We start from the raw sequence: 27,455 nt of genomic DNA on the forward strand, positions 1-27,455 counted from the left end.
GGTCTAGGTCCTCCACTGGCAGTGATCCCTGTTACCTGCAGGCGAGCCGGGGATAGCTTTCACTAAGTGTGGCCCAGAATCACAGAGAGACTGAACCTGCCCTTTGGCATTTACAAGCTGGATTGACAGCCGGCTCAGTGACACAGATCATTTCAGAGCTGTCTAAACACAGAAGAAGAAAATCCACTGTGTTATCAATTGATCTCTTAAAATAAATGTCCATTTAGTCACAAAATGTCATGACTGAATGAAAATTTCAGACATGCTTATTCCTTAACTTCTTTTATATCTCAGACACACAATGTCAGGTTGGGGATATCAGTGGGCTTCAGGGGTTTTCCAGTGGAGCCAGGAAGGAAAGCTCTGCTGTCTGAAAGGCTAACAATGTGAGTCATGAACAGGTGTAAATCTAGCTTAAGACAACAATGGAAACATCAGACCTGTGTCACTTTGAGGAAAGGATAGGTATAAATCCAGTCAGGCAGCTCAGACACCAGAAGAAATGATGGCACTGTATGTTTCTGCAAACCAAGAACACATTTTGTACATTACACATTTTAAACATATCATATCAAGGTTTCTAAAGTTAGCTAGTTTATGAGCCGTCTTTGTCGTCAGGAGGTGGAGGGGATTGTGGATGGCATTTCACCCAGACGAGATGCTTGCCAAGCTGCAGACCACTGTGTTTCCAGTGGCTTTTAGCCGTTTTGAAGTGACCTGTCACTATTTTTTTCACTGCTGATAGTGGCACGGAAAACAGTTGTTTTTTACCGTGACACCTCTGTTTCCTGCAGGATTGTGCCCCACAAATGGGGTATTTTAAGGCCAAACACGATCTTATCCTAACCATAACCAAGTAGTTTTTGTGCCTAAACTCACTGAGTTGTTAACCACAGCATTGTTGAAATGTAAAGTTTCAATGTATCCGCTACATAATGATGTGAAAATGTAACATATCCATGGTTAGCAGAAATGCAATGCCAACAGTTTTTTTGGAGACTGGGTTAAGTCAGGTGAGTTTACAGGACATGGGAGTTGAGGTGATTGTTTAAATCTGAGTCTATCAGGGATTTCTTTCTGATCTTATTTTCCCAGAAAAAATAATGGAAATATTATCTTGTGGTCTCGTGGCATTAAAAGTCTTGGGGTTTTTTTTTTTGCATTGCAGTCATTATATACTGAGGCTTAAGACAGACAGTCTGAATCAAGGGAAGAGAACAAGCAGAGACGTATCATTAATTAAACCCCTGCTGTCCTGCAGGAAAGACAGAAAGCCAAGTCACTACTGATAAGACACGGAGCTGCTAATGTGTGTGTGCATGTCTGTGTGCGTACTGTATGTGTATTTTAGAAAAGATATTGTAATTAGGTCCTTGGAGCTGAGAGAAGAAGTCTCAGGAGTCCCAAACAGACACACACACATCCAGAAAAAAGCTCACACTCTTAACACACAAACGCACCCACCCACCCACCCACACACACACACACACACACACACACACTCACATCCTTGTACTTCTATCATTGTGAGGACCCTCAATGACATGCATTCCCTAGCACCTTACCCTAACCTCAAACATCACAACTAAAAGCCAAACATTAACCTGAACCTTACAGACAAGTCTTAACCCTCAAACAGGCCTTTAAAGGAGTGAAAACTGGCCAAATATCCTCAGTTTCCAAAATGTCCTCACTGTGTTGGTTAAAAATGTGTTCCAGTCCTCACTATGTAGCAAGTACCAGTAGATACACAAACACGCCAGTGAGAAGTCAGGTTGAGCGATGTTCAGGGAAGTGAGAGCTCCTCCATTATGATGAGGAGATGATGAGAGGAGCCCTGTGAAGAGGTAGCACAGAAAAGCACGGGCAGATAAACCAACCAGGGGACCCCAGTTGGACCCAAATAACCCCCAATTTCCCTATGTACACACACATACAGTACAGTATGTACTAATGCACAGTAGAGCCCCAAACTGTATCAGAAGCGTTGCTGTTAATAATGCATGAATGCGTCTGTGGTGGTGGTGGAGGACCGGTGTCTCGGCCGGCCGGCCTTAATGAAGCTGGGCATGTCTGCCTCACTCTGGCTGCCAGAGAATCATGAATAAACATCAGCCGGCTAATTAAACTCAGCGCTGGAAACTGTACTCATCAGTAAACAAGCGGCAGCGAGGGGTCTCGCACATGCTCACAGGGATTTGCAGGGAATGGAGGAATGGTAATGCCAGGCCTTCACTTCTGTTCAGTACAGTTTGGACTCTTGAGAGCAGGCGAGGACCTTGAGAGAAAGAGCTAGAGAAGGGAAAAAGGGAGTGATGAGTAGAGTATTTGAGTAAGAGAAAGAGTAAGACAACTGGAGAGAGGTAGAAAAAGGATGCAGTGTTTGACCTCATTATCTGAGAACTCTCTAACCTTCTTTTAGTATGTGTGGCAGCACTGCATCAAGTCAGGTTTCAGTCTTGGATCCTAGAGATATAGTCACAGAGAATACTCATTTCTGATTGGCCAGCAGATGTCCATTAAAATTGTATATTAGTATCAATAGTTTAAAGTGGAAACAGACATCTTTTCAACTTCTACCCCCAGTGTTTTGAAGTTTGTTGGCCTGCTGTTGCAAAGACACCTGGATCGCTTTCCATTTTCCTCAGAGCCTAGCAGCTACCACAGTAACTTTGTTACTAGAGACAATAACTGCAAAGAACTCACAATAGGCTCGTTCGAGATGAGCCAGGCCTGTACGGAATCGATCACTGGTGATCGCCTCACACTGCATGCTGCTAAAAGTTGTGTCCAACTTGATACGGACTTGCTCATGACGTCATGCGCATGTGGCCAACAACAACCTTACTGGATTGAGGAGGCTGCAGTTTTTAAAGCCAGACACTGCAGCTGCTCTCAACTGACTGCAAGACCCTGGGCATGATGGGACACGCCTGGTTATCACGTGATCAAAGAGCTGATTGTCTCTCAGTTTTGACCACAAACACCACAAATTGTGGAAATTCTAATTTTCTGTCTGATTATTATATTTAATACTAGATTGTAGGCTGTTAGTCTCATGCCGTTCAATGAAAGTTTAACCTGTTAACAAACATCTTGTGTGTGTAATAATGATAAAGGTTATAATGTGGTTTGCAAACTACAGGTAGCCTACAGATAGGTCTAACAGGATGTAATCATATATTGACTTTCTGTAGATTCTTTGAAGGCTGCTTGCAACTGTCTGACCTGATTGCAACTTTTTTCACTGCTCCCCGCTGCTGCTGCTGCCGGTTCTTGTCTACTTTCCAGGCCAGGCACAGGTTCTATCCGCCCTTCCTTTGTGCCATAAATTGAGCCTTCATTTTCCCAGAAGATCATACCTGCAAAACCATAGCAAAACTAGTTCTGAGTCATGCTAAATTATTAGTTAATAACTGAGATTAATACCATTATGACTTAAACTGACTACGAATATTCTCAAAAAGGTGTAAGCATGATAGTGAATAGATTTATTTCCACTACCAAGGTCATTGTTTTGCATGTCAGGACATCACACATTATCACATACCTGTAGGGAGGCATTATTACTTATTTGGATTTAGGCAGTCGTTTTTATTCATGTCAACAAATCAGTAATAATAAGAATAATTTACCATTAGAATAAGGACAATATGAAACATAATTGCCTCCCCCCTCCCCCGACTCTGACATGGTCATCATTTACCAACTATCAAATTAGTTTGTTGTCGATAACTGGAACCAATTCTGCTGCAACCTGTTTGTTTTGTGCTAATTTAACCTGTTTTGCATCCTTTTTCCATTTCCTCCACAGCATGTAACTGTAACCTTCACGCCCGAAGGTGTCGCTTCAACATGGAGCTGTACAAGCTGTCGGGAAGGAAGAGCGGAGGAGTCTGCCTCAACTGTCGCCACAACACAGCTGGACGCCACTGCCACTACTGCAAGGAGGGCTACTACAGGGACCTGTCCAAACCGATCTCACACAGGAAAGCCTGCAAAGGTACAGTGTTTTCTCTCTGTTTTCATTTTTCTTCTCTGGTCAGGGAGAGATTTTAAAGAACATGTTGAAGACAAAAAACAAATATCTGATTGAATTTGAAAAAAAAAAAAGTTCTGAAATATTGAAATTTCATCAAAATGTTTACCAAGACACACATACCAATATATACAGACTTCATACCAGCCCCTACTGAGATTATTTTCTGATAGGAAACAGTTGTAGATGAATTACAGGAAGTGGGGGGAGCCAGCAGTCTTTTCATTCCTGAGCCTGTCTCGCCCTCATCTCCCTCTGTCAGCGGAGATGAGTTGGGGGTCTGTTGGGATTGTGGAGGTCGTGGTGGTATGGGGCGGGTCGGGCTGGGTGTTCCCTCATCGACAGTTGAGTTATTTGGCTTCATTCGGGGAGGGGGGAGAAGGGGCGAGGGGGCGAGGGGATGACAGGACAAGCAAAACAAACAGAGCCGAGGTGTGAAGTGATCCTCAGTGCAGGTCAAAGACGAATGAGAACCCAGGAACATTGGTGCAGCACGGAGAGAAAATAAAAGGAGGGAGACAAAGCAAAACTCAGGTTCAGAGGGGTGGCAAGAGAGTGAAAGATGGGAGGGAGGGAGGGAGGGTGAGGAGCAGAGGAAGAGAGGAGGACAAGAGGAACACACCCCCACACAGGTGTGCTCACTACTCAGTGCTGGATGAATCGCCTGCCATCAGCCCTCACCGTAGCTAATAAGGGTCAAAGAAAGGGAGGAGGAGGAAGAGGAGGAGGAGGAGGGGAGGGGGTGATTGAAAAGAGAGAGGGTATATTTTCTCACCTCTTCTATAGCTGCAGGGAAAGATAACAGGAGCTGAATCCCTGTGCAAACAAGCCCAGAGACACCTCCGAGCCGCTCCATAGAGATACACACATGCACAGAAATACATGCATACCTGTTTGAGGTTTTTCAGAGCGCTCACTTCCAAAGAGGAAATATTAGCCGCCTGCTGACAGTTTAAGCCTGAGTTTTCTCACATCATTCACCAGGGAGTAAATAAATAAACTGACCAATCAGTCAGTTTGACAGAAGGCATGTCTGCAGAGTAAAACACAGCAAAATAAGCTGATGTTCAGACAAGACCATGATGTTTGAAGATCATGACAGACTAATACAGCTGATTTAACTGATAAAAACAAAATCTGTCGTTCCGTAAGTTTCCCTTTGGAGAAAGTGCATTTGCTACGATGGCACACTTCAGGCAGCTGTGACAAAACATTCATTAAACTAGCACAGAAGAACGTCACACATGTTGCATTCAGTCTCATCAAATTCCTCACATCCAGCGACCACATCGAGCATGTTTTATTCCCTGCATGAGCACAAATTCAGAACAAAGCTCCCTGACAAATGCATCCATTTTATTCAGCCCCTCCAGCCGCTCATGAGCGATATTCCTAAACTGACATTAACACCTTCCGTGGCTTTGGGCCCATTCTCCTGTCAAGCAGGAATGCAAATACACATTCATCACGATGGGATGTTGTGTATCATTAACCCCTATCCTCCACTGTGTCTACCAGGCTGGCTAATTGTGGAGATTTAACCCCCTTTTTTTTGTTGATGTCTTTACATCCCTTCTCGTGTGTCTGAGACTTGATTCTTTCAGCGTCCCATAACTCACTTTCTTGGAGGTTTGAAGTTAGAGGCCTCGAGGTCCTGCAGTGCATTTCTTCACAGAGTAAAGAATTGTTAAATCTGTTTACTTGCAGACAAAATATACAGAGCATAACAACTTGTGCTATTTGGAAGATCTGTACCAAAACACAGCAAATGTTTTAATCCTGTTCATATTTGAATTAGCAATTGACCGTATTATATATCATTACACCACAATTTTCTCTAATGCCTTACACATTGAAGATGATGGAGACCTTGGCATTTTCAATCAGCAAATGCACGATTAATCTAACATATTTCCGATGATTCCAGGCTGCTTTTCATTACTGTTTTATTGCTTACACTGGTGAGTTTTTCAGTTTGCTAGCCACTGAAATGCGAGATCTTGGAAGTAAGCAGGCAACATTTGGGTCACCAGAGGAGAACAAATTCATGAATGATTTTGTTGTAGAGCCAAATTAAAGCAGAGTAAAAATGTTTTTCACCGTAACTAGAAAACAGCCTGCCTGCAGAAAGAGAAATCAGTTTCCACTGATGTGGAAATCTGCTCTCATACGACGACGATGACTAACTTTATGTTAGGAAACTTTGGATAAATGAGTCATGAGGTGAAAGTCAAAACAGTGAGTCAAAAACTGTGAAAAATGCACCTGATAGGGACCTCTGGCATCTGGAGTAAACTGATCATGTATAGAACATGTGCACCTGGATATGTGAGGCTGGCTCTGTATGTTAAGTCTGTGTAAGGTTTTTTGATAACTAGTGCTACTGATTTGGAGCCTGATGGGAACTCTGCCTCCTTCATCTTCATCTGTCCTCCATGCATGGATTCTGTCAAGCTGGTTTTCTCATCTCCCCTGCCCCTGCTTTCACTCTCGCTGAGGGAAACCTGCTGTTAATGTGATGTATACATGCAACATGTGTGTATTTCTGAAATATCTCTATCAACTTTCTTTCAGAGTCACTTGTTTTTCTCAACTCTCAAAAAGCTACAACCTTTTTTATTATTTTTAAATTAGTAAATCGGCAACAATTTTGATAAGTAATCTACATTTTTTTTCGTCATTTTCAAGTAAGAATTCCAAACGTTCTCCACTCCCAGCTTCTCAAATGTAAAGATTTGCTGCTTTTCCTGTTACTGTATGAATGTCTTTATTTATTGGACAGTTTTGAAGACTGCTCCTTGCACTCTGAGAGCATTGCAGTGGCCAATTTTCACAATTTTCTGACATTTTAAAGAGCAAAATATATATTGATAAACTGACAAAATAATCAACAGGTTAAACGGTATTGTAATTATTGCTCTGATCATTATTAATGTCATTATCATGACTCAACATCATGCACAGTTTCACTGACTTCACTAACTTATAGCCCAAAAATACAGCATCAGTGTGCTGTGTTATGGTTTCATGCACCTTTAGTGGAATTTCACAACATCTATAATAGCATTATTGTTATAAGATAATGAGAGTCCCATAGGCTCGTAGCAGGAGTGCAGTCATGTCATACACTCATTACATCAGAGTCTCCAAATTAGTAAATACTAAATCATCTCACCCGCACTAGAAACTCACTCCTGCCTCCTTCACGTTCTCTGCTGCCGGCCTCTCACCAAGCTCAAATCTAAACACATTTCATCATCATTTATAAAATTGTCAGCTTATCCAAACGGTTTTGTTCAATTTAATCCATGAAATTTGCCAGAGTTTATGCACGTCCCACCTCTCCCAGCTCTGTGTAATTATAAGCAAACACTGTCCAAGTTCTACTGAGGTCTTCAGTTACATCAAAACAGACTTACAATAAAGGATCTGTGGTAATTACCCCAAGCTGACAAATGATACGAAGCATGAACTGTTTCCTTTGCCAATTAAAACATTTTCGCAAACTATATTTGGAAAGTTACAGATGAAGACTTTAAAGATGTATGTCACTGTATTACATGCCCTCTCTCTCGCTCTCTGTTAATAAACCTAAAGTTACCACACACAGCTTTTTCCTTACGTCAAACACCTATGTGTGCTGTCAAGTCTTGCCCTGCCAAGTTCTCTCAGGTTTACCACATCATAACTCAAGATAATTCAATGAAACTCAAACCGCAGAACTAATTTCTGTCCGCTCCTCAAGCAGTGTGAGGGCTGCACTGAAGTGACAGCAATTAAGAGGTTTGGTTATTTATTGAACTCAACGAGAGGGAGAGAGAGCCCTTTTTGCTGTGTGGCTTTTTGGAAGAGAATGGGCACTGTAAGGAGTGCGGGGCAGGTCGAGGAGCACAAGAGTTTTGCTTTTATATGCGTAATACAATCCTCCCCGAAAGCAGCTCATTTCCATAGGAGGCCATTACGAGTAAAAGAGAGCAGCGGCCTACCCACTGCGGAGCAAGCCGTGCCCGGTGGCTACATTTACACGGCGAAATTTATAACTTCACCCCTCATTGAGCAAGAGTGTAAAGTAAACACAGCATACGTTTCAAGCAGCTCTTGTTTGTATCTTTAACTGAGCGTATTTGACAAAGAAACGCATGGACTTAAAATGGTGATAGTGAGATTTAAGAAGACCATGAGATGCAGCACTCTGGGTGGTCTTTCAACACTGCTGACATATAACTGAGATAACAAATGTCACTCTGCAGTGATGGCTCTATGCAGAGTTTAATCAGCTACGTGTTATTCAGGGGCGGAGCAGAAGGGTGGCTTCTGGGGCTCCAGCCCAGAATGTTTTCTCAAAAGCCCTGAGTCTGTGCTGTTCCCTAAAGAAATCTAATTGAGTAATTGTTATTCTGTTTAACTAATATTAATTTCAGAGTATTAAGGACCACGTTTACTTGGCATTGTGAAGGCCTTTGATTTGCAATCCAAGCAGCCAAGTGTGTAAAGGCAAAAAACTGATAAGCTAGAACAGTCTGTTCAGTTCAGTTCAGTTCACTTTAGAGTAATGCAGCTTTTAAAACCAGGATAAGATTGCACGATACTACAGTATTCAAAATCTTAACACAATATCTAGTCTAGTATCATGAATAAATGAATGAAAACAAATGAATGAATGAATGTCCAGCCCTAATTCAAATGTAGCAGATTTGTCAGCTAAACATTCATTCTATGAATTCTACTCCAGCATAGTATGACAAAAATAGGTTTCAAGATTAGTAACACTGTTTACACCAAATGTTATGTAATTAGAAAATAGTAACATCACTAACTTTCCTGGTGGCAGGAGTAAAAATTTGTCACCCGCAAGATTTGTTGTGTTATGGTTTTGAAATGATAGTTGGAGAGAAATTAGATACATAACAGGGAATAGGCTCTACAGGATGATTTTTTTTTCTGTAGGCATCTATTATGTTATTTCCCAAATTATGTACAGATTTTAGGCATACTATTATCTTAAATAGCTTGACAAATAGTGCATATCACCCAGGGGGGGAGGGGTGGGGGGAATCACCCAGGGGGCATCATAGTAGGGGGGGAAACATGGGACTGATGACCCAGGGCCCTTGAAAAGCCTGGAATGAAAAGTTTGGGTTTCTATGTAATTTTTTATTTCTAAGTAAGTACTAGTGCCATAACTAAATTAAGATTAGCTGAATAAATCAGTTGAAAGACTGAATATTAATAGTGGACGCTCTCTGAGGCCCCTCTCACCCCTTAAAGGCACAAAATGGTTTAATCTGCCCCGGCACCAGGGTTTATCTCTAGACACAGCTGCTGAAATGTCAAGTCACTGCTTATGCTACTGAAGCACCAACATACACTGTCAGGTCTTTCCCCAAAAAAACGGCAATTGGGTTTCCAAAAAAGAAAGGAAGAAAGTAAAGGAAAAGAAAGCAAACTGACTTTGTAAAAAAAATTCAAAAGGTGCATTAGAGAGACATGGAACAGGGGAGGAGGGGCTACACTCCTGCCCCCAACCCCCTTAGGTTTGGTCTTAGGCCCAGCTGTTATCCCTATATGTCACCCTAAAAGCCTATCATAACTCTGTTTTAAAATTTTACGAGTGATTTCCTTAAGAGACCATCCTGACGCTGGTCCTCAGCATATTGAACGACAGTGATAACTACATGAGAGGTCTATGCCAAGTAATGAGCCCTGCTCTTGATTAGTCCTCCTCAGAGGGCCATCGAAACTTAATAAAATCAAGCTTGAGTAGGTTGGCGACGGTTCTGTGACTGATGGATTGAATTCAGGCTTTCACGTTCGAATCCGAACATCAACCATCATATAATTGCATCGGTCAGTGGGATGATGAGGAACATATTTTGCATACAGAGGGAAATTAGGCTTTGATTGAGGGACGGTCTGTTTCAATCAGAATAACATGCTAAGAAACCTACTTTCCTCTCCTCAGCATATGTCTTCCATTGACACAGTAGGGTTTTTTTATTGACCACATATAAAATGTTTTCTGCTTTGGATTTGAAAAATATTGTTTTTCATGACTTCACTTTTAGCTTTGGATTTCCATCGGGGTGTGCATGATATCTGCGTGTTTTCAATTAGAACAACACACATGTGCAGTGTTGCATCAAACATGGTCTGCAAATATAAGCTCACGTCCAACATCTCAGGCTGGCTCTGTGGCCAAAAGTATGACTGTTCTGGGCCATTGCAACCTGTTATTCTGATCAATAAAACACCAAACAACACAACAAGCGAGACACGCCCTCTATTAGATAAACACGTCATTTAGATTGCTGTTTATGTATAGCGCAAACAACCCAATAACGCTATCTCTTTATCCTCTCCAAAGATGCTTGCGGAGGAGCATAAACCTAATTATAATAGAACACAGACTCGGGTAGCTTGGCTTCACTCCAGGGCCAACAAATTATTCTTATTGGCACAGAGTGCACAAACCAAATGAGGGGGGAGTTCAGACTTCAAACACCAGCTTTATGGTAAACGATTGGCAGAGTTCAAAATTCTCACATTGTGCAATCTCAGACTCCGGCCCGACTGCCTGCCTTTGAAAAAGCCTCCGCTCTCCCCATTAACCAAGAACATTTTTCATTCTTTTATATGCAACTCCCGGCGCCAAGAGCTTCTTTTAGGAATTCTGTCTTCATCTAGAAACATGACAGTCATACTTTGCTAATCCCTTAGATTCAGCTCCGTGTTGTGAGGAAAAAGTTCCCTTATGTACACATACCTACACTTCTTATCATAAGCTTCTGTCAGTCCTCCTCACGGGTTGAGACAGAGAGGACCTCTTGTCCCTGTATCTCCCTGAGCCATCTGTGGTAGCCATGAAGCAGAGCACACTGCCACTTAACCGTTAAGTGGACACACACTTAAACCAGAAACTCTCACTCACACTTCCAGTCCTTTTAGCCAACAGGTGGGTCATCCAGGCAGAGAGTCAGACACTTTGTCATGCGAGCGGACATTGGCTCAGGGAGTCAGTCAGCCCTTCAAAGACCAAATGTGGAGGAGGAGGAGGAGTAGAGGGAGGCAGAGTGTTTCCCCACCTGTAGACCATGTGCTGTGCACCTTGATTTACTGGCAGGCTTGAGGCTCTGAGCTGTGGTTACCAGGAAGACGCTCTTAAAAATATAACCTGAGCTCTCTGAAGCTCCAAACAAAAACGCACTTTGCCCTCCTGCGCCTCAAACTCCTCTGACATGCTCCTAAATTTACAGGCCTGAAGACGTGCTGCACCGGCCTCCACACTAGATTACTGGGCTTCCTGAGGCTGTGTGTGTGTGTGTGTGTGTGTGTGTGTGTGTGTGTGTGTGTGTGTGCTGTTCCTCCCACTGAGCTAGACACAACTAAGCAATGAAAGCAGTGACAGATTGGTCTGATAAAGGCACTAATAGATACACACACTTTTGAGGAGGCTTTTCTAAGCCTGATAAGAAGGGTGAACAGCACAAGTACTCACACACACACCGAGGAGAGATAAGAGTAGCAACAGAAGCTGAATCACAGGAAACAGGCAATAGAGATAAAAGTGAGGGAGAGAGTGTGTGACAGAGAGGAGGTGGCCCACTAGAAACCCAAAATTATGGCCTTCACCCATAGAATAGAGTTGTCTTGTAGCACTTCACTTGTCAAAATATCTCAGGGAATAACAATTATGTTGTTTCCAACAGTCCGAGGTCAATCATAAAGAGTACAGAATCGGTGTTACATTACCGCTTTACAGCAGTGTTTTCCCTGAGGCCCGCTGTAATGTGGATCTCCTAAAGAGCATGTCTCTCATACCGCCTGGATGAATAACAACCGTATCAATGCTCCAGGTCAAAGTGAAGATAAAAAACACATTTCATTATCACTGAGAGTTTTTAAGCATAAAATTCAAACAGAAACAATCAAATAACATGTGCTATGCTGTCAGACCACATTTATTTAACTCACAACTCACATCAGAAACCTGCAGTTTTCACTATGCACATGAGCTTTGCTATTAATTAAAATGTTTTAACATTTTTGACATTTCTACATATTAAACACTGATGTTAATGCAATGAGCCGAAATGAACAGATTGTTTTGAAGCCGTAATACTGTACCGTGGGCTGATTCACTCTGTGCGGTTAAAAACAAAACAGCCAAAACCACTAAATACCCCCACAAACCTCAAAGTACATAATTCAGCTACGCCTTTGAAGGCTGCTCAGAGTGACAAGTGACACAACGCAGAAAAAAAATCTTTAGGGAGGGGCAGACGACGAGCGGAGCCGGCCCAGCCCTGAGGCTGAGCGTCGGCATTGCTGGTTTTCCATAGGAAATAAACAGAAAATATATCACTCATGGGATGAGGAATATAGTGGTGAGAGTTTGGTGACAAACAGCGTTTTAGGCTTTGTAGGTTTTTCGAGTAAAGAGGTGGGAATGTTGATAGATTATCAAGACTGCTCTGGTCTGGATTAGACTGTCAGGATTTACTGTACAGACAATTAATTCAGCCACCTCTCCTCACCAGAGCCACTTCTATACATATCCAGAAATAGATGAAAAGAAACAACTCTCAGACAACTATTACTCAACACCGATTTCAAACTTGACAGGGGTTTGGCTGTAAAATGAATTAAGGGCTTGGGTCTGGGGGGGAAAGGAATTGGAAAATGATTACATTCCTGAAGCATGTGTGTTCGATAGACCCCCCAGTTTGGGAGGAAGTGTGACAGATGCTTTGGGCTGGTGTTCAAAGCCCGGCATTAATCAAAAACAGGCAATTAGGATTACCCGCCATTATTTTATCATTTGGTAAACATGCACAACCCTTTCTCTTTACCTCACACATACAGCTGCAGTCACACACTGGAACCAAAGCCAAACAGCCACATTCACGCAGATACATTGTGATTGAGGATCATGCTGTATACTGTCTCTTGGCTGCTTTTGATTGAGGTAGACGTGATGGTTACGTGCTGATTAGCTAATTAGCAAAATGTCAAGAAATGTCTTAGAGGATGTGTTGCTCTTTTAGTCATGATGCCACACTCGCTTCAAAACGAGCACTGTGGTAAGTCCTGTCTTTCTGTGCACGCCTCCACCTGTCTCTCACCACTCTATTATTGTTGCCTCCACTGCTGTGTACCCACCTGCACTCTCTGTAGATAGTATATGTTTGTATCTCCCCACATTTGTGTGTGTGCGCGTGTGACCACTCACTGTGCCTCTCTTTCTTCCTCTGTTCCCTCACAGCATGTGATTGCCATCCCGTGGGCGCTGCTGGCAAAACCTGTAACCAAACCACAGGCCAATGTCCCTGTAAAGACGGCGTGACTGGTATCACGTGCAACCGCTGTGCTAAAGGCTACCAGCAGAGCCGCTCGCCCATTGCCCCCTGCATAAGTACGTGGAACCCAGTCTTTACCATATCTGCCTCACTGTAGGACAAAAGGAGGGATGCAGCATAATGTGATGATACACACATGTTAAAGGGGAACACCACCTAAATTAATTACAATATGCTTTTCCATAGTTTCTCTAGTGTGTGGATTTGGGAGAGTTGTAAATGTTTACTAATGTTTTTGGACTGTTTTAGACCATATAAATTACTTGAATGAATTTTAAAAAAATGGGCGTAGTTCCCCTTTAATTTACCAGTCAACACAGTATGCCACACACACATACAAACACACACACTGTGAGCAGACACTCCTACAATGCTTAAGCCGTCTTTTCTTCAGACAAGTGCTTAGTGTCCGACTGTGGGTTTTCTGACCAGTAAATCTGCTAGCTTAAATAAACACACCATTAAAACTGAACCTCAAGGTTATGGTCTCGGCTTGCTGATCTCCATAAATTTGACCCAGAGCTGTTAACACAAGCATCTCCAAGCCCCAAAGTGTCTTAGATAAAAGTGCAGGAAGCTTTGGGTTGAATTACAAAATCAATCTTGTTCTCACCATCCAGTGATCATTTATTAGCTAAAATACGCCCTTGTGTTGCAGTTAAAATGATGGAAAAACGAAAGCATCGCTTGAGGGTTAAGCCTTAAAGCTGCATGGAATTATAGCCCCATAGCAAATGACAATTTGTGGGTATTTATTGGCTCTTTTGTCTCACTCTGAAAACACATTTTAATTGGTGCTCTCGCCATTGTAATTAGATACTGGGAATTAAATGCTTATGAGGGATACATCTCCACATGGATATGCATGGCTGAGGTCCAATCAAGGAATAAATTAAATCAACTTATCAGATATCTTTGATTCCTGGGAATGTCAAGTGAGAACTGATGTGTCAAACACGCAGTGTGGAATGGAAATAAAGTCCCTCTCTGATGATCGCCATGTAATCTAGTTTAATCTTTAACAGCCCCCTTGTTAGACTCCACCGCAGCGCTTGCCAAGATTCATTTTAATATGGAGTCATATTATATCTTTGACTCGGTGTACACCTTCCAGCTCTGTCGGCCATAAATCTACACAAGTCAATTATGAGAAACAGACTCATTATTTGAACTGGCACGCGTTGGAGCTGAATACTATATAGAAGATTGCTGATCAACAACAACATGGACAAAGGGACCTATGGGCTTCAGGCACCATTGTTTTGGCAGCAATTGTTTTTCTTGTCATTATATAGACCAATTCGTCATGGGAGCAGGCCCCATTATGTCCACAAGGCAACAAACAGCCATGTACATCATTCCACAGGCTCTGATTTATGGTGACATAAATGTTGTGTACGTTCAGAGAGTAGGAAACAGGTTTGCTTGATCCCAGCTGAGGAAATTTAACCTGATCAAAAGACTTGATTCTTTCTTTCTCCCCTCACACACACACACACACACACACACACACACACACACACACAAAGTCCTCACCTCTGCTCAAACCACCACTGTTGTGCACCTCTTTCTTTGCATGTGTCTTTGATACATCTCTGCGGTTTTGTCCTTGTATTCTCCCCCCACCCTGCTGCTCTGTACAGACTTTTTGATGAGCCTCCTCTGTCCCTCCTGCCCCCAATAACAAAACAGCATTATATGTGTTTTATATCTCCTGTTGCCATCCTGCTCCTTTGGAGATAAGACAGCCGTTCTTCATGCATGGTTTCTCTGAGTGTCAACTTCCTACCCACTTGTGATTACAAGGGTGTGTAGGAGGGCTGAGAGAATCAAGTCTTTGGACAATCGTACAGCTCTGATGTAGCAGGGCACAGGGGAGGAGATGAAACAGAGAATTAACAATCCAATATTGAAAGATTAATTAAAGAAGGCTTACAATATCTGGGGCTGAAAATCGGCACCTTATCTCCCTTCTGACCACCATGTGTAAGTCCAACTGGACACTCTAGCAGGTGTTCAAGGGTGGCTCAGGGGTTGCAAGGCCCTGGCTTGCCCTCCTTATCCAGTTGTGCTAAGACCACGAGCCTCCCATTTCGCCTCGCTTGGGCATCCAGGACCTAGGAGCCAGGGAAGAAAGCTGGCTGTGGGTCCCCGGTGCAGGCCAAGCCTACAGCCTAGCCTCCCTCCTCCTGGTACTCTGTTGGCGTACCAGGGGAATAAACCAAAAACTAAACCCAAAGTAAATGTATTTAACATAAAAAATGCTCATGTACTTTACTATTTATTTTATTTTCAGTCTTTAAAAGTCACGAGAATGCAGGAAACAAAGTCTCTGTAACTCATATTTTTCTTCTCCCTGCTTTGATTTTCAAAATCTGTCATTATGTTTATGGTCTCGAGGTTGGCATCTATGATTATTAACTATATTTTAATGTGAACATCTAACATTTGATTGGTTTGTAAAATGCAGGAAGAAAGTTGTGGTTAAACACGAAATTTGTGGATAAGGAGCTTGGACAGTGCCTGAAGGGAAAAAATCTATTGAGGAAGTTGGAAAGGACAAGAAATAATAAATATTCAATAAAAGGGAGTTGGAGGAGAATAACTTTCTGTCTGGACTTCACAAAAGTCTAATTTATATATACATTTCACACTTTGACCACCAGATTAGAGAGTGGACGATAACCCTTGGCGTCAGGGGGTGTTTAGCAAATTTGCAGCCCACTATCGACCACAACAATAACACATTTACTCAAAAAGCTTGTCTGTCGAAAAAATCACAGTTAGCTCTGTGCAACTCATGACCTTCACACTGATATATTTTCATTTCTTTGCATTGTTTTGCCTTCATCAAATGTGCACATTTACACACTGCACAAACATGCATGCGCATAAAGACAAAAAAAAGACATGTATGCATGGATACACAAAATAATGATCTCTCTTTGTGTCTGTGTCATGTTTTCTCTGGGAGTAGAGATTCCAGTCGCACCTCCTACAACCCCGTCCAGCAGTACAGAGGAGCCTTCAGGTGAGTACATTACAGAGTCAAACATTTATTTTATTTGTTCTTATGTTTATCTGTACGCTGCTACACATCCATATGAGCACATCTGGCCTTAAGGAAAAGATGTGGAGGATATTGTGCAAGTATGGGCAGTTTAAATGGATTTTCAACAGCACAATATTTTTCCACAAATGGAAAAAAAAACAGACTGCTGGATAAATTGGATCCCTCTTGCCTTCCCCCCTCCTTATTAAGGCTTCATGAATATTAAAACCATTAGCAGCTTCCCTGGGATGTGCCTCCTTTAATCTCTCGCACTTTCACAATTAATCAGTCTAACTGCGGCACAGTGGGGTGTTGGTCTAGCGTACAGCTCGGGGGCCTGGCAGTTTGTTTGATTCGATGATTTTTCATCTCTCCAAACTTGCTCTTTCTCAGTCTGATGCAGTGAAGTCAGGGTAGGACTGATGTTGTAATTCAACGCAGCACTGTAGTTCAACAATACCTATTTTGTTTGTTCACCAGATGATTTGTGTTTGAAATTATACCATAATGTTGAGTTTTATTCTCCTATTTATAGGGACGAGATATGACATTAGGATAAGTTGTGGTACAACAGATACAAGAGATAGATGACATAACCTAAAACCTATATGACAATTAAATGCCAGAATGGGTTCAGTAATGGAAAATATCACTATTATCAGTTGTTTATTTATTGTTGTTCTTTTTTTTAATATATCAGTGTATGAGATTTTTTTTCCATGCCAGCTCAGTTCTGATATGCTTGACGTGATTAATGCAGTATAATGATCACCTAAAGTTTCTGGACTGTGAGCAACTTAATTGGCTGAATTTCTGGTTATATGTCAGAAGTTGTTGCAAAAGGAGGCAGTTAGTGCATAAAAATTCACCACAAAATTGCTCATGCTAAAAATCAAAATTCTGTTGGAGGACCCACAAACCTCCCGTTTCATATGTGCCCCCTCCCCCAATGTTGCGACGAAACCGACCTCCTTGGATATGAGTAAACTTGAAACTGTAAGAGATTTATTAAGTTGGTAATTCAACATGCAAAGCGGTGTAAAATCTACAAGTGTGAAGAACAAAAACTTGCATCTTGTGCTTCATAAACATAAACCTACCCTGTCTTTTGGCCTTGTGGTGGAAAAACTTGAGTCATTTGGCTTGCGGCATGTTTGCTCTGTCTCACCCATGAAGTTGCAGGAGGCCCAAGGTATATTATATGTGTGTGTGTATGTGTGCGTAAGAGGCTCTTGCAGCTGTTGTTGGGCCCTCCGAGGTCCCTGACGTTCCCTGGACAGCTTCGATTGACAGCACAGTCAGGATACTGCCGGTCCCCAGCCCTCCTCCACCTCTTTTCTTTTCTCTTTCAGTCTCTTTTCGCTCTCCTCCACCTCCTTCGTCTCCCTCTGTTTCACGCTTTGTCTTCACATAACACGGTGGGTGGTGCCGAGCTAGAATATCTGGAGTTTCTCTGGGCCCCCTTGTCAGGAATCTGTCTGCTTTTGGGGTGTAGGAAATTTTCCTCACCTCATTCAGGAATTACTGGATAAGTGAGAGGACCCGTATTACTTTATCAACTTGAATAAATGCAAAGTTGATCAGTTACTGCTTATCTGTTTTAGTACGTCAACACCTGAGAGTGTTTTGGATATTTGTGGTTTTTCATATGAAAACTGACCCCTGAACCTCTCCTTCCATTTCACTGTTATCATGTGAAATCTTCCCTGTGGCTATGACCTGATTTAAGGCTAAAAATCTTATAATCCTATTGATTAAACCGTGTCATTGAACTAATGTAAACACAACCTGGAGGAGACTGTGTAATGACTCGGACCATGTAGCTATAAAGATAATCTAATCACGGCAGAGTTCTGGGAATTCTCTCTCATATGTATAATGGGCACGAGGCTGTTCGACCCACAGAGTTTAAAATCAAGCAGAGTGCAAGGTGGTGCACCTTGATGGGCGTCCCGCGTCGGCCATGTCAGAATCATGAGTAGCCGAGGGTCCCCCTGGACCACCCTCTCAGGCTTGAGGCCCAGAGGATGCATACATTACCCTCGGAGCCTGCTCAGAAGGTTGCAGAGCAAATGCGCCTCTTGCTCAGCCTGGTATTCAAACAGCTATGATATCACCTAATATGGGATTGCAAACAGATGCAGGGATTTTATCAGAGCATTGAACAGTTTTTTTCCAACCCACTAATAGTGCCTGCACCACAGTAAAGGTTGTTAATATACCTTGATTAAATGGCTAAATTCTTATTCTACTTATTATTATTATTATTATTATTATCATTATTATCATAGAGAGGGAAATTCGAAAACCACAAGAAGTAAATTGAGAGAAGACACTTTAAGATAGATTAAATGAACAGTATTTCATTTTCTGCCGCCAGGGTCTCTGGAGCAATGACATCATTGCAGTCAGTTTCTCCCGGTTAGGATTCTTTCAATGTTCAAGCAGGAGGGTTTTACCGGGAGCGGAACTGTCCGCAGAGGTCTTCTCCTATCAGACAAATGGACCTGGTAATTAAAACGGGAAAAACATTGAATAAGGCAGTTTCACGTTAAAAGTCAGTGTTTCTCCTACACTGTGCGGCTCCTCAAGTAGGGGCCACTTGCCCAGCTCCTGCTAATATGTGCTTACCTTTTTTCTCTAATTGTAAGATCCATATGTTAAGTAGATTGCTACCGGTAGCCAAATTATCTGCAGAGGTCTCCTCAGTTTTGAGTTAAAAAAATAAAATAAGTAATAATCTGGCCCTTGAGCTGAGCTGCCGCTAGCGTTTGCTCAGCTTGTTTCTCTGATAACTTAAGACAGATCCAGACATCCAATGACCAAAATCCTTTATCCAATTAAAACATATAGTTAAAAATGACCAAGATCTAAAAAGTATATTGTAAAAATGTCCATTTATGACAGCTTCCGGCAGACAACCACAGCGCTGATGCATGCGCAAAGGGGATGTGATGTCACCGACTGGTCATGGCAAGGAAATGACACGGACCAGTCCTTGATTAAAATTACAGATATCTCTGGGTTGGATATATTGGAAACATTTTGGGCAATCTAAGTCCACAACTCAACAAAATATTTTACATTATTCTAGTTGTTTAAAGACATTTTTATGCAGCAACGTTACATAATATATCTTTAAGAATGTAGAAAATTAATTTTGAAATCATATATTTATATATGTAAAAGTGTCCACAAGTGTGTGTGATACAGGGGGTGTTGGGCTGACAGCTGTGAGGCAGGTGCCTTGTTGCGCCTCAGCTGAACGAAGGGGGGGGGGTGGTATTTTTTGGGGGGAGGGTGAATGGAGAGCATGAGGGAAAATGGAGTGGATATTAATTTGTCTCCTGCAGCAGGGCTCTCCCCCTCTCGACCACACGGAGGGCTGGAATGCATGGAGAATACCTCCGATGGTGTGGCCCAGACAAAACACACATTGTGCTGGTAGGTCACGGATGGTGTGAGTCGCCACTCCCACGGGTCGTGACAGAGACGTCTGCGCAGCAACGAAATGTGGAGGAGATTAACCGCTGATGACCTGTGATGGTCGCCCCAGGCCTGTCGGGATACAAGATGTGAAAGTAACTAATGATGATGATGAGGAGGAGGAGAATTGGATTGACGATGATGAGGCTTGTAAGAGATTCACTCTCATATGTGTTTCCGAGGCGAGGCTGGAAGTGATCAGAGTCTGCAGCGGACCCCTCCTCAGATTTTTTGGACATGAGTCTTGCCTCACACACCCTGTTCAGCACTCGTCGACTCCACCGTATTTCACACTCATAACAACGCGGGATCTTATTACGCCACTTAATTGTAGAAGAAATAATGGTGAGAGACATTCTGCAGTAAGCGGGGCCAAAAATAGAACAGCGCAGTATCAAATTCTCATTATCAATATCAAACTTTTGCACGCTATTTACTTTTTGGTGCCGAAACCGTTTTATAATGACATGAAAACCTTGGCAGGGTTATTTCCCCTCTCTGCGTCCATGCTTTGGGTGATGACCAACAGGAATCCCTGCTGACTCATCTGAAACTCATCAGTTACAGTAACAGAGGAACGACACAGCTCATCAGAACTGATTGCATGCCACCCGAAAAGTGAAATCTCAAATCAGGTCAAGAACTCAAACAGCCTCTTTGCTGGCTGTTGTCTGCCTGAAAACAAACCATCTTTTGCTCGCTGATGAAACAATGAGAAAAAGAAGTGGGGGACTCCTTCTCCTTCTTTCCTCCTTTCTCTCTCCATCTTTGCTGGACAGGATCCAAACTCACGGCTCTTGTGTGAGCAGAGGAGAACAGCGCAGGGCAGCACACTGGGCTCCATAATCTAATTACATGCTTTATTTGCCGCAGTTTGTTTCTCAATCAGTCTGGTTGAGGGAGAAAGCCCTCCTCCTGGGCCGTCATTTACACCTCCTTGTCTCGCTGCTCTGGTACCTCTGATGCCGCCATGCCTCTGTGGTCATGTTCACACTGAGTCCTGTATCTTGTATCTAGACACATCCAGAGTGTGTCTAGATCTAGTTGATATAGATTGGCTGTTCACACCTGGCTTTGACTCAAGAGACCATTTGAGATCGTGTTTCACTTGCCTGGGTGCATTTGATTTTATCTGTGTGGAAACTGTGAGAGCTGCTGAACAGAACAACATAATAAATATTTGTATTCAGCCATACTACTGCAGTAAGGCTGTTTTGCTTTGCTTAACACAGCCCGAATAAAAGCATCAACCAATCACATTGTGTGGAGGGGACGTCACAGGACAACATCACGATAATGGCGGACCTGTTGCAACTGTCGCAAATTTGCACTGCCCCTGGAATGAATAGTTTTGATGCAAGTACTTTGCGTGTGTGTGTCATTTTTCATTCATGCTCCTGGAGTGTAAAGGCCTTAAAGAAGAATTTCACTGCTGGAGGATGGTCTTTTCATTCAAGCTGCAAATATTTTTGCAATTGGTGTTACATGACCAGAGAAAACATGGGGAATAAAAAGGCGGTGGTATTCGCTTATGCTTAAGAGGTAGAAAACCTACAACTACCAGTTTGCAATGTGCTGTACCGGACCCATAAACGCTCCTGCTGGTGGGTGATGTAATGTCAGCTTGTCTGTTTTGACACAGGAGATGATGGCTGGTCTGTTGTCATTTCAGGCGACAAATGGGCAGCATTTGTATTTGATCAGCACTGCCTTGTTTTACAGTTTGATCTGAGTTTGGTCTGAGTATTAGAGCGAAAAAGAGGGGTATGTCTCTTTCTCTGAATCCGCTTCTATACTCGTTGTGTCCCCATATGAACATGCAGAGGTACAATCTGTGGTTTGAGCAACAGGCCTAGAGCCAGCTAAAAAAAACTGAGCTGGGAGTTTAGCAAGATCTGGGCGCTGATAAGATAGAGGGAAGTTTAAAATAGTTTATTTACACATACTGCCCACATTGTTGTGATACAGAGCTGGTTGAAAATCGGCAAAATATCCCTTTAATTCTTGTACTGCAAAGTTCATTAGGATTCCTCAGTGTACTTTTTTTTTCACAGTGTCATACTGTATATGCAGTCACACATCTCACTGAGGTGCTGTGAATGTGGCCAGTGAATGATCTGAATCTATATCTTACAATCAGCCAGGAATCTCTTGAAATGGCATCCATATTGGATGATTCTGTATCTCACGATTTACATCTAATGTCAGTGTGCAATGACAGCACACAACGTAGACCCTGCTGTGTCACCGGACTGGCTTCATTCAAATGATTGTGGGGATTTTGTTATTTCATGCGGTGCTAAAGTGGGTCTGATTTGACTTTAGGAAGCAGGGACCCTGACATCCCTTCTTGTAAAAATGATTATCTCATAGAAAGAATTGAACCTGGGTGTTGCAGACCTTTTTGTTAAGTTCTTGTTGACTAAAGGACAAAACACAACTTGGCTATAGACTCTGCAGTGTGTGCAGATTTCTGGGCTGAATGTTGAACTGTTTGCACACCAGTCCTGCTGTGTAGTTGACTTTAATCATGTGAAATATTGTTTGCTCAATTTATCTTGCAGAAATGTGTCTTTTCTTTCTTCTTCCTGTTCATAACTTTTGTTGAAATCTCATGATAAACTCATTTTTTTCTTCTGGTTTGATAAATTGGATCAATGTGGCATCATCTTCTAGATTTTACAGACGTGTTTGATTTTAAACAATAATTTTAAGAAGCATTGTCCACCAGCATTTTTATATTTGGGGCATGATTTACTGTGCACTACCTTACACTGGCTACTGAGGCCTAGCTTTGCTTCCGCCTATTGGCGCTGTAAAGCTCTGGCTCCGTCACATAGAACTCTACAGTACTGTATTCTGTCTTGAAGCAGCTTTAGTAAGAAGCATCCCAAATGAAAACGATTAGCCTACAGGGTTGCACAGCACTTTGATAGAAGGGGCAGAGGTCCACCTCTCAGTTACGCACTTCTCAGTGCTCTGAAAGGCAGGAAACAAAGCGCTGTAGTAACTACATCTACTCAGAACACCCAAAGCACATTTTAGCTCAGTGCTACAGGACTGCTCCCACTTCCCCTGCTTGTAACGCGCGCACAAAGGGAACATTTGTCCTCACGGTAGGGGACTGCCTGGCCCTAAATGGGGATCTCGGGGTGCTCTCAGCGGGGCCCGGAGCTGTGTCTCAGGGGTACACTAATGGGGAACGAAAGGCTATCAAAGGGAAGTATCATGATGGCATCAAGGGGGGTTATGAGAAAACAAAGCTTCCTTTCCACAGCTCCCCCCTCCATCATTTACATGGTAATCAGGTGCAGCTCATATAGACTCCTCTGTTTCATTTACTTTGCCTATTTTTGTTACTCTCTGTATTTACTACCAGCTCCAGCTTGTGAGGCAAACACTTTTTTGCTGATTTGGGGGTTTTACTCAAAATCCCGACCCTCCTCTTCTCCTTCTTCTTCTTCCCACCCCCCTGATAAACTTCACTCCTGTCTTCTTTTTTTTGTCAACCTCTCCACCCCTTCACTCTCTACCAGTATCCATTCTCCCGCCTCCTTCCCTGCATTTTTTCTTGTCGTGGTGTTCCCCAGGCAACCTCATTCAAACAGAGTATAAAAGGGAGTAAAGGCATGGAGCAAAGATCTGCTCACAACAATGAAGTTTGTTCATATTCAGGCTGCCTGAAAGCTCCAATCCTTCTTCCACCACCCCATCACTCTCCTCTGCTACTACTCGCTGTCCATCCATCTCTTCCTCCCCTTCTTTCTTTTACTATACTCATTATAACTTGCAGCACTGAAGTGTAAACCAAATCAGTACTCTGGATCCAATTTATGCCAGTTGGAGGAGCACTAAAGGAGCAGAAAAGAAGGGAAAACAAGTTCTTTTTTTTTTGTGAAATGGCTTTACGTCACGTTATTCTGGCCCGCACTATACAGTATGTGGCTGGCAGCATGACAGCATAGCATGGGGCAATCACTGAACCTATATGGACTCTCTGGATTGCTGGGGCCAGCAAAGTGGAGGGAGGGATATAATGTTGCCTTCTTCGCCTCCTGGTAATCTATCATAAAACTGATGACATATACATATCCTCATAGATTTATTCGGACAAGGATCAGTGTTGGTTCTAATCTCAATGCATCTTAATAAAATAACAGCTTACTTACAGTTTGTGCAAATATAAAATGTTCTGTTGTGAAGTTGTTATCCATATGATAAATCAAGCTTAAAATCAACTTTAAGTACACACTTACACAGCTACCTCACATGCAGATATGTGTGTGTGAGCCGTGAGGCAATTTGGGTGACCCCTCTGCCTGCGTGAGGTATTTATTTGTTCACGCCTCCAGAGTGGACGCCCCCCACCTCCTGACAAAAAAAAGGGTCTTCTGCCTAGTGCTTCATGGATGGCTAATTTTCCCTTCCTGACCTCCCTTTGTGTGGCATTGACCCCCTTCACACCCCCCACCTTCTACTCCCTCAAATAGCTGCCAGCCCTCTGCGCTCTCCCCCTCCTGCCCGTCCACACTGCAATAAATGCAAAAGCTTGACATAGTCCTCGGTGGGGCCTTGAAGTGATCCCTGGGTTATTTTTTCGGGAGGTTGGGGGCTAAGGTGACAAGCGAGGTGAGATTGGGGGGGGGGATTGAAGTGGGCGGGGGGTGGTCCGCACAGGCTTGACTCATTCCCACAGTGTGACAGGCAGTGAGTGGGTCGCAGTGATTTGTATTTCTGCTGAACTGCTGCCGGTACCATCAGCTCCATTCCGAGACCCCTCACCATCACACATGTATGAGAAGACGTGGTTAGAAGGTTAAAGTGCCTCCACTGCAACCGAAACACGTGCACTCTAGTTTTTTCCAGCAATGGCACCACAGCAGCATCAAATCAGACAGATGTGTGTCAACCAGTCAGACAAAAGAGCTATTGCCAGAGGTGCTGCCATTGTTATTGTTCTCTGAAGGTGTTTTACACAGCTGCTTTAGCACCACCTTTTGTTTTATTCCTGTCCTATTGTGCATTTTGGGGCCAGAGAGGCAGTTTTAGTGAAAAAAGAGAAAAAAAAAGTCAAATGCCAAAAAAGACATCTGCCTTTTGCACTCTGTTACTTGCAAATAGAAAGAAAGACATAAAACAAAAGGTGGTGCCAAAGCAGCGGTGTGAGGCAAGGCAAGGCAAGTTTATTTGTAGAGCACAATTTGTACACAAAGTAATTCAAAGTGCTTTACAATTTAGAAAATGCATTAAAATCACAATACAGTACAATACAGTAAAGCAAAAAAATTTAAACGTGTGAGAATCTGCTATACACGTAATTGCCCAGCAGAGAAAATTATTTTGTGCACCTCATTCTTGTGGAAATTATTAAGTTCATCATGTTTTTTTTTTTTTTTTATTTTAACAGCAGCGCCAATCAAACTTCCAGCTCATCTGTAGTGTGTATACATTCTACCACCATTTTTGCACATTAAAAATGATTTGTTTCTAAAACATTAAACATTGTCTGTCATTTTAAAGGGGATATTTGCATGATTTTTTGTTTGTTTCTTTGTTTGTTTTCTTATCGTTTGTTATTATTATTATTATTATTATTATTATTATTATTACTGTTATTATTGATTATTTGTGCAATTGAGTACGTATGATAAATTATTAAATATAATTTTTAAAGTGGGTGTTTAATCCAGTGTCTTAGTTTGTAATAAACAGTTCATTTTTATTTTCCAATTGTGCTTTTACCAAAATTTAGACAGTAAAATTCTGGTAAATGTTTTACAGACTTTTATAAAAATTAATGTAAAACAAAATTAGCCATCATGCTATGGCTTTTTACTTTACACAGCATTGTAGATCAACTTTTCTTATGTTATGGATATTGTTTAATGTGAGATAATAATGCTAATGAAAGTTTTTAGCTTCCTCCACCAATGAATTTATAACAAGTTAATTCGTCCATTACTAAATAAAATAACATGTATTTTCTCCCTTCATATCTCTGCAGACTGTGACTCTTATTGCAAAGCATCTAAAGGCAAACTGAAGATCAACATGAAGAAGTACTGCAAGAAAGATTACGGTGAGTCAACAGACAACACACTGATCATTTAATGACTTGGATTTCAGTTCTGCGGAAAAGCTTAAAAACATGTGGTCTGATGGAAGAAACACAGTTTCCTTCCTCACTGACTTGGCTTTGGATAAAAAACAAGTTTCTAACTCTGCAGGAACAAATAGTGTTTGTCAAACTGTTTGGGAGCTGTAGAATCACTGTGCAACAGATATGTTTACTCCTTTTGCGCCAAGTTCTGGGCCCAGAATGCTTCCCATGCCATACATCCCAGTCCAGCACGTTGCTGGGGAGCTGCTATAGTTTACAAAGGAGGCATTTTACTGATGGCTTACTCCAGCTTTCTGAGGACAGAGACAAAGGATCAAACAGAAGACAGCAGATCTTCAAGGAAGAAGAGAGAAGCAGACAAACAGAAGGGAGAGAAAGGGCAGGATGAAGAATTAGGCAGAGGTGTGTGGGGAGGGTCGTCTCTGAGTAGGCATTTAAGACCCGGGCGGATAAAGCAAAGACAGTGTGACGGACAGTGGGTGCTCTCTCAGAGATCCTCATTAAGGCAGCCCACTTCCCCCACAATCGATGCAAGTCTCGCTGCATTCCTGTGACCGTCCGTCCGCCACGCCATTCAAGGTGTGGATAAGACATATGACCTCTCCCCTCTTCCCCTCCCTCTGTCCCCTCCTCTGATTGAAGTCAGCCTGCTGAACCGGTCAACCAAGCAGCGGCATCCTGCAGCATACCTCAGCAGCTTGACAGACAGGCCAGGGCTTTGTTCTGCAGGGATTTGGAGGAGTTAGGGGGTCAGCTTATTGACACCTCCTCTTCCACCAATGCCTACCTTGCCGATGATGTCGTGAGAAGAGCCTTGCCTCTTGAAATATGTGTTTCTTCATGCATGAATGTGTCAGCTACACAGCTGTTTGCTTTTCTTTGGTTTGGCCAAAAAGCAGCTTTGTTAACATTTCAATATCAGGTTCAATTTTTAGTTTAAGTCTACACTTATAGATAACAAACAGTGATTTTATCAGCAGGACATTTACACCTGGATGATAATAGAAAGCTGCATCCATTCGAGGGTAGAGAGGTGTAGAGGTAAAAGAGACATCAGGATGTCCTGCTGGAGAAGCCATCACTCGTCATGTTTCTTGGTCCTATCATGTATTTACATCTCCTCAGAGTGGAGCAAGGAGAGCTTCTCAACTGATTTGTGCTGTGTGTGTGTGTGTGTGTGTGTGTGTGTGTGTGTGTGTGTGTGTGTGTGTGTGTGTGTGTGTGAAGTGTAGGGGATCTGCTGGTACTGATGGTTGCGATAACACCAAGAAACAGACAATTAGAAGTTCCTCTTTTGCACCAGTTCACTTAAGTGTAGATGAGACAAGAGACAAGGAATTTAATCCAAACACAACAGGGAAGATTTCATTGTCTTGTTAAAAATAGTGCATAGTTGATTAG

The 27,455-nt window shown here is 42.4% G+C and overlaps 1 protein-coding gene across 1 annotated transcript in view; it reads left to right on the plus strand.

Annotated features, from left to right (window-relative positions):
* ntn1a (netrin 1a) overlaps positions 1-27,455 on the plus strand; it is a 77,201-nt gene that overhangs the window by 41,389 nt on the left and 8,357 nt on the right. The window contains exons 4-7 of the mRNA XM_049571618.1: positions 3,815-4,003; positions 13,302-13,451; positions 16,373-16,426; positions 25,938-26,012. Coding sequence (XP_049427575.1) covers positions 3,815-4,003; positions 13,302-13,451; positions 16,373-16,426; positions 25,938-26,012 — 468 coding nt within the window. The remainder of the gene's footprint in view (positions 1-3,814; positions 4,004-13,301; positions 13,452-16,372; positions 16,427-25,937; positions 26,013-27,455) is intronic.

Source organism: Epinephelus fuscoguttatus, linkage group LG3, assembly GCF_011397635.1.
Source record: "Epinephelus fuscoguttatus linkage group LG3, E.fuscoguttatus.final_Chr_v1".
NCBI lineage: Eukaryota > Metazoa > Chordata > Actinopteri > Perciformes > Serranidae > Epinephelus > Epinephelus fuscoguttatus.